General features: G+C 53.1%; 1 protein-coding gene across 1 annotated transcript in view; it reads left to right on the plus strand.

Annotated features, from left to right (window-relative positions):
• The window catches only part of GLT6D1 (glycosyltransferase 6 domain containing 1), a 13032-nt gene that overhangs the window by 1143 nt on the left and 3554 nt on the right, over positions 1-8335 (plus strand). Inside the window, 4 exon segments of the mRNA XM_077753249.1 lie at positions 1560-1604; positions 6157-6294; positions 6734-7137; positions 7140-7355. Of these exon segments, the coding sequence (XP_077609375.1) occupies positions 1560-1604; positions 6157-6294; positions 6734-7137; positions 7140-7355 (803 nt within the window).

Genomic DNA, 8335 nt, shown 5'->3' on the forward strand with positions numbered 1-8335 from the left:
GGCCACCCCCCCCCCCCCCCCAGAGAGCAGGCAGCTGTTGGCAAGAAGCTTTGTTGTATTGACCGTGCAGGGCGCCGGGGGCTCAGTCGGTGAAGTGTCCGACTCTTGACTTGGGCTCAGGTCACAATCTCATGGTTTGTGGGTTCGAGCCCCACGCTGGGCTCTGTGCTGACGGTGTGGATCCTGCTTGCGCTTCCGTCTCTCTCCCTCTCTCTGCCCCTCCCCCACTCACACAAAAAGACCCTGCAGATTGAGAGCAGAGCCAGCAGGAGCCAGGCGGGTTCTACTGGGGATGGAGCCAGAAGGGAGGGGAAACCAGAGACGGAAAGTTCCAGAGGCAGCCAGAGAGTCAGCTTTCTTGCCCGCCAGCTCGGCAATGTTCTGCACACGGTGCGTCTCCGTCGGGCGAGGGTGTGTGTGTGTGCGTGTGCGTATGTGTGTGCACGCACGTGCGTGGTGGGGGTAGCTCCAAGGAGAGGGGTGTCATTCAGGGAACAAGACAGAGATAACGGTCCCACAACGCAAGCTTTGTCGCCCCTGGAGCCCGGGGGGAAGCCGGGGGAACACACGTCCCCGTGATGGCGTGCGGCTGTGTGATCAGCAGGCGCCGATGCAGGTCTGTGGGGTCCGTAAAGTCGCAGCTGGGCCTGTAGGCACGCAGGTGGACGGCGGTCCGGTCCTGGCGGGGAGGGGTGGCGGCAGGGAGCCAGGCGCCCCAGGCCCACCAGGCTGCAGCCCCCCTTCCCTGCGTCCCGCAGTCTCAGCCCCTCACCTGCGTGCCCGGGGCCAGGCCGGCTCCACGGTGCACACGGTCCCTCTCTCCAGGGTGGCAGGCTGACCCCTGCCCAGCCGACCGCGTCGTCCACTCCTCCAACGCTCCGTACAACCCCGGGAGCCCGTGACGCCGACATTCTACAGGAAAGGCCACTCTTCAGTGAGCCGGCCGTTTGTCACTTGGAGGTTGAGTGCAGCTCGGCACCGGCTGTCCGGATTTTGACAGTCTGATCCTGGGGAGTCCAGTAACGAAACTGGGGCTCCCTCTCGAACTTCTTCCCTTACGGACAGCTCGGCCCGGCGCTACGGAAGCAAGCCGCCTAATACGCCCCTTAACGCGCCACAAAACTCGAGGTGAATCGTGTTTAGATGAAAATGAAAGGCGGACGCCGGACTCCTTCTCCGGCCCGCTCACACTAACACGTGGCAAAGCCACTCCACGGGAACGAGGGCGCTAAACTGCACCACGCGCACAGGCCCTTCTTGCCTCCCCCGCTCTGGCCATCACCTCACCTGCCCCTCTTTCCTGACCCCCTGCCCTTTCCAGACCTGCAGGGCAGCTCCTCTCCACGTGGCTCTGCTGACCCCCAGATCGGGTCGGATGGATGGCTCATGCCAGGGCCTGTCCCCGCCGGCAGGTGGCCGCCTCGGCTCCCCCAGGGCAGGGCGGAGGCTGTGGGCCCACAGCCGTGCGGCCGGCTTGGACAGCACCTGCCGCGCCGTGAATATTTGCTGAACAAACAAATAGATGCCTTGTAATAACTTGGCTCTCCCTTCGCTCACAGGCCTCGTGTAGAAGAACTCAGGCTCTCAGACTGGTTTGATCCTGGGTAAGAATGAACACGCCCACCTCCCCACGCGGATAACGGTGCCCGGTTTGGAGCCTACGGCTTGGCCCCCCAGGACCCTCCCCTCCCCTGATCGCCCAGCGGAGCTGCCCTGGGAGGCTGCCCGTGGCTGGGGTTGTAGTTTGCAAGGCTGTGAACACGGACACGCTGTCCTTGGTTTAACCATGTTGGTTTAGTGGATGACAGACTCTTTGCGGGGGGCTTGAAAATGCTGTGACGGCTCCTCTGTGTCCTGGCGCCAGCACTGGGGAGCCCCCCCCATCTGTAATGGCCGGGGAGTATCGGACTTCAGGGCTATGCACCGTCATGCCCTCAACCAGCTCCCTACTGGTTTTAGATTCCCTACAGTTTGGGGCTTTGGCAAGTGACGTTTCAGTGACTGAGCTTGTATATCGATCTTTTCCGCTGTCCTGTGAGTTGATCTGTGGGACAGATTCCCAAGATGGAGTCATTAGACCAAAGAAGGCAGGCATGGGCGTCTGGGGGCTCAATCGGCTAAGCGTCCCACACAAATTAAAAAATAAAAGAAGAAGAGGTGACTCTAAGTAAGCAAAGTAAGCTTCCTGGCGTTATAACGCGCCCTGGACAGGGCTCTCTCTGGCTCTGCAACGGACTTGAGTCAGACCCACCCCCCCCCGTGTGTTTTTCCTATTTCTTGTTACGTCATTGTGTTCCTTTGTTTAATGACTTTTCTAAACTATTTAATAAAGTCTGTATTTTTATTTTAAGAGGAGAGAGAGCACAAGTTGGGGAGAGGGGCAGAGGGAGAAAGAGAGAGATTCTTAAGCAGTCTCCACGCTCAGCACGGAGCCTGACTCGGCGCTCAGTCTCACGACCCCAGGATTGTGACCTGAGCCTAAATCAAGAGTCAGACGCTTCACCGACTGAGCCACCCAGGAGCCCCTGAGGTCTGTTTTCCTTGTTCTTTATGGTCTCACTGAAATCTCTGATCAGTTAGAAAGAATCAGATTTACAGAGTTGCCACATTCTTGAAATGATCCATCTCTCAACCCAAAATTACCAAACATGAAGCAAGGAGACGGTATGGCCCGTACGCTGGAGAGATTGTGCCTGGAGAAGACCGGGCGTGGGTCTCACTAGCCAGAAACGCCCTTTCTTTAACTGAGGCACAGCTGGCATATAATATTATATTCATCTCGGGTGTACAACAGGCTGATTCAACATGGATACTCTTTTATAAAAAAATTTTTTTAATGTTCATTTAGTTTTGAGAGAGAGAAACAGAGTGTCAGAGGGGCAGAAAGAGAGGGAGACACAGAATCTGAAGCAGCTCCAGGCTCCGAGCTGTCAGCACAGAGCCCGACGCGGGGCTCGAACCCACGAACCGCGAGATCATGACCTGAGCCCAAGTCGGACACTTAACCAGCTGAGCCCCCCAGGCGCCTCTCAACATTGATACTCTTTACAGAGTGCTCACCACCCTGCGCATGGCTTGTTGACTGTTCCCTGCGCATGGTGTTTGTCTCTCTCTGACTGATTTGTTCCACTTAGCATAATACCTTCTAGCTCTTTCCATGTTGTCATGAATGACGAGATCTCATTCTTTGTTGTGGCCAAATAGTACTCCGGTGTGTACACATGCCTCGTCTTCTTATCTGTCCATCTGCTGATGGACACGTGGGCTGCTTGCACACCTTGGCTGCTGTAGATAACGCTGCAAGAAATACGATGCGGCGTGTATCGTTTGGAACTAGTGGTTTTCATTCTCTCCAGCTAAATACCCGGAGTGGAATTACCTCAATTTTGAAATTTCTGTTTAAAGAATTTTGAGGAACCTCCATACCGTTTTCCGCAGCAGCTGCACCGGTTTGCGTGCCCACCGCCCGGGCCGGGGGCTCCCTCTGTCCACGGCCCCGCCCACCCGTGTTATCTCTTGTCTGTCGGACACTGGCCATTCTGACAGGCGTGAGGTGGCGCCTCATTGTAGTTTTGGTCTGCGTTTCCCTCGTGATGAGTGAGCGATGTTGAGCATCTTTTCATACGTCTGGCAGCCACCTGGATGTCTCCTTTGGAGCACTGTCTGTTCAGGTCATCTGTCTATTCTTAAAATTATTTTATTACTATTATTTTTAAAGATTTTATTGTTAAGTGAACTCCACACCAACTCCAGCTCACAACCCTGAGATCAAGAATCACATGCTGTACTGACTGAGCAAGTCAGGTGCCCTCATCCGCCCTTTTTTTGGGGGGGGGCAGAGAGAGAAAGCACAAGTGGGACAAGTGGGACACAGGCCCAGAGGGGCAGAGAGAGAGGCAGACGGAATCATAAGCAGCCTCCACGCCCAGCACGGAACCTGATGTGGGACTCAATCCCGTGACCCTGGGGTCATGATCTGAGCCAAAATCAGGAAGCGGACGCTCAATCGACTGAGCCACTCAGGTGCCCCTCTGTTTCTCAACTGGATTATTTTTTTGCTGCTGAGTTGTATAGGCTTTAAAAACTATTTTGGACATTAATCCCTTATCAGGCATGTCATTTGCAAATATCCCCTCCCATTCAGTAGGTTGACTTTTCATCTTGTGGATGGTTTCCTTTTTAGTGCCAGAGCTTTTTAGTTTGATGTAGTCCCAACTGTTTATTTTTGCTTTTGTTGCCCAAAAGCTTAAATCAGCTACTTCAAATATGTGGTTAATAAACCCATGAAAAGATCCTCAACATTGTTAGTTATCTGGGACACACAAACCCAGGTCACGATGAGCTACCACTTCACACCCTACGATGTGTAAAGGCTGTAAGATGACTAGACTCAGAAAGACCACAGAGATGCTGGCAAGAATGCAGTGGATTTTGAACTCTTACAAACGACTGGTGGGAACATACAACGGTGCAGCTGCTTGGAAACCTTCGTCAGTTCTTCAAAGCGTTAGCTGTGAAATTACAACATGACCGAGAAATTTCACCTCTAGGTGCACACCCAAGAGAATTAAACAAATATGTCTACAGAAAATCTTGCATAGAAATGTTCACAGCAGTACTGTTGATAATCTCTGAAAAACATAAACAACTAAAATGTCCATCGACTGATGAATGAATAAGCAAAATCCATACCATAGACTATTGTTTAGCCACAAAAGAAATGAACTACTGATTCAGCTAAATACCTAGAATCTACAATAGAGAGCCTCCCTGCGAGCGGGCCGAGTGAAGGAAGCCAGGCACCAGACACCACACACGGCATGATCCCACTTGTATGAAATTCCCAGATAAGCAAGTCTACACGGACAGAAAGTAGACTCATTGTTGCGGGCACTGCGGCAAGAGGGGAATGGGCAGGGACTTCTAGTGGGTGTATGAAAATATTTCATCTTCTCGGAGGCAACTGTAAATAGCGTTGTGTTTTTAATTTTAGTTTCTGCATGTTCCTTGTTAGTGTGGAAACGGATTAATTTTGTGTGTGTGCTGACCTTGTGTCCCGTAACCGTGCTGAATTCCCTTATTCTAGGAGATTTTTTGGGTAGATTTTGTAGGATTTTATGTGTAAACAAATCATCTGCATATGGGGACATTATCATTCTCTCCTTCCTAGCCTGGTGCTTTTATTTCTTTTTCTTACCTTATTGCAATGGCTGGAATTCACAATACTCTGCTGACTATGAGTTGGAGAGAGTGAGCTTCCCTGCCTTGTTCCCAATTTTAGCAAGAAAACGTTCAGCCATTCACCATTGAGTATGATGTTAGCCAGAGGGTTTTTGTAGGTGCTCTTTATTGAGTTAAGGTAACTCTTCTCTATTTCTATTTTTTTCTGGGAGTTTTTAATTTCTTTTTTAATTTTCATCATGAGTGGGTGTTGGACTTTGTATAATGTATTTTTCTGTGTCAACTAATACGGGCATCTGACTGTTCTTTAATTTCCTGCTATGGTTAGTGCATCAAGCGATTTTCACAGTTGAGCCAGTGCTGCAGGCTTTAAGTCCTGTTGCTATTGAAAGCAAATCTAATATCTCTCTTCTTTTTAGACTTTTTTTTCTGCCCAATTACACTGATGGACCTAACGCAAGAGGGAGAGTTTAGGGAAAGCGCCTTCTGGATCTTCTAGGGAAAAGTGGGGGGAGAGAAAAAGAGGCGGGAGGGGAAACAAAGGCCTTCGGGAGGTGTAGGGACGGAGGTCCTGACTGTGCCTGCAGCCCCGGCTTCGGGTGATATCGGAGAATGTTCTGACTCCCGGCCGCCTGCATTTCAGCTGAGCCTGAGCTCAGAGAAGGGAGCCCCTGGGCTCAAGGGCAGGTGGTGTGGTGACGAAAGCAGCAATTGCTGGGACTTTCGAACTGCCCCACGTGTGTCAGCTCGGAGGGTAAGGCAGCTGCTCAGTCAATCCGTGTCTCTGTTTCTGCACACGAAGAACAAGGGCCATGACGCGCTTACCGCTTAGGCCACCACCGGGACGGAACGAGCCGCCTCGGCCACGTCCACACAGTGGCCAGCACGTAGCAGGGGCTCTGTAGGCGTCAGCTGGTGTCGCCTGGACGGCCTCTGCTGCAGCACCCGTGTCACTTGCTTCTTGTTTGTGAACAGGAAACGCCCCGATGTTGTGACGACCACAGACTGGCTGGCCCCGGTCATATGGGAAGGCACTTTCCACAGACAGGTCCTGGGGAGGTTCTACAGGAGACAGAACCTCACCATAGGCCTGGCCGTCCTCGCCACTGGCAGGTAGGGGCCACTAGGTTTGCCCTGTTTTATTCTGGAAAAAATCCGAATGAGCACCCCTCATGGGGACCTTCTACCTCCAAAAGGCTGCCCGGAGCCCCCCGTCACCACCCCATGCGGCTGTCCTGAGTGGGAACAAGAACGCCTTCCTCGGCTGGGTCGTTAAGGCCACTTGGACGTCGTTTTACAGATACCACTGAGCCCACGTCTTCTTTCTTCCCAACGGTCCTTCCAAAACTTTAAGGGCTTTTCTCAGACCCTGTGGTTCACTCTGTCCTCACTGACCGGTGCTGTTGACACTGTAAACGGGCCTGTCTACCGTCACCTGTCGGGGGTCCCGTAGCATTGGTGACTCCTAAGTTAGACGACACATCTGGGGACGCGCATTCCTCTCTCGCAAGCGTTTGGGGAGCGTCTTTCTCTGCGTGTGTGTGTTTTGCAGGACTGCGGATCGGTACCTGGAGCCGTTCATTCGATCGGCGAATAAGCACTTCATGACCGGCTACAGGGTGGTCTTCTACATCCTGGTGGACGCCTTGTCCAGGCTGCCGGACCTGGAGCCAGATCCCCCCCGAACATTCAAGGTCCTCACCATCCAAGGAGACAGCTGGGGTGACTCGCACGTCACACGCATGCGGACCCTGGCTGAGCACATCCTGGGGCACATTGAGGACGAAGTGGACTTCCTGTTCAGCATGAGCGCCAACAGGCTCTTCCAGAACGACTTCGGGGTGGAGACGCTGGGCACGTCCGTGGCTCAGCTCCACGCCTGGTGGTACTTTAAAAACAAGGACATCCCTTACGAGAGGAGGCCCATGTCGGCCGCATACATCCCCTTTGGACGGGGGGCTTCTACTACGACGGCTCGGTGATCAGCGGCGCGCCCCTGGAGGTCTTAACCCTCATCGAAGAGTATCTGAAAGGGGTCGTTCACGATGACAGGAAGGGGCTGCACAGCACCTACCAAAGACACCTAAACAAGTACTTTTTCACGCACAAGCCCGCCAAGCTGCTATCTCCGGAATACAGCTGGGACGCGGCGCTGCAGCCCCCGCGCAGGTCCGGTCGGTCAAGGCTGTGTGGCTCTCCCGGAGGCACTTCTGACCCGCCTGCTCCTCCTGCAAGCGGCCGGGAGGTAGGTTCCCAAGGACACAGGGCCGTCCCCACGCTCTCCTGGCTTCAGGGGCTGGCGCGCACGCCACCCAGGGGACTGTTTCTCCTTGTGGCTCGGAACTGTCCATTAGGTCCGTGCAAGAGAAAGAATAAAAACGACTATTTAATGTTTACGCACAGTGATGCTGGGCCCCATATACTGTAGAGAGCCCGGGCATCATTTCTGAGGCATAAAATGACTTAATTTTAATTTTTTTATTGTTTTACTGTTTATTTATTTCGAGAAAGACAGAAAGCAGAAGTCTGGGGAGGGGCAGAGAGAGAGGGAGAGAGAGAATCCCAAGCAGGCTCCACACCATCAGCACACAGCCTGATGGGGGCTCGAACTCACAAACGCAAGTTCATGACCTGAACCAAAATCCAGAGTCAGACGCTTAACTGACCGAGCCACACAGGCGCCCTAAGGTGATTTTTTTTCATGGAGAAAGATCGTAGTCCAGAAAAGACATACACACACAAAGCGCAAAGGGTTGAAATGAAGGGGAGAAAGCGTTCATCAGCGCACAGAATGCGTCCGTGCCTCGGTCCTGGGTGTGTGTCGCTCTGTTCCCCGCAAATAGGCTCTGTCCAGTGCGTGACGGACACGGGTGGCTAGAGCTTCCTACCAAGTACATGGCTTTCTTTTGTCATTACAAAGAGAGATACCAAGTTCATTTGCTAAAGCTGTAAGCGTATTTATTCATTTAAAAAAGGTAGGTAGCGAGCGCCGTGGTGAAGGCACCCCGCCAGGTGCGACGAGGGACGGGAAGTAGTTCCAGCCACAGCCGTGTCACGAGCAGCGTGGTGGAGCCGGTCAGCATTTCTCCTGCCAGAAGTGCTGAACGTGAGGAGGGGGACAGTGTGGGACGTGGGGGGGGGCGGGGGGGTGTAG

Source organism: Crocuta crocuta, unplaced genomic scaffold, assembly GCF_008692635.1.
Source record: "Crocuta crocuta isolate KB4526 unplaced genomic scaffold, BGI_CrCroc_1.0 scaffold971, whole genome shotgun sequence".
In the NCBI taxonomy this organism is placed as follows: Eukaryota; Metazoa; Chordata; class Mammalia; order Carnivora; family Hyaenidae; genus Crocuta; species Crocuta crocuta.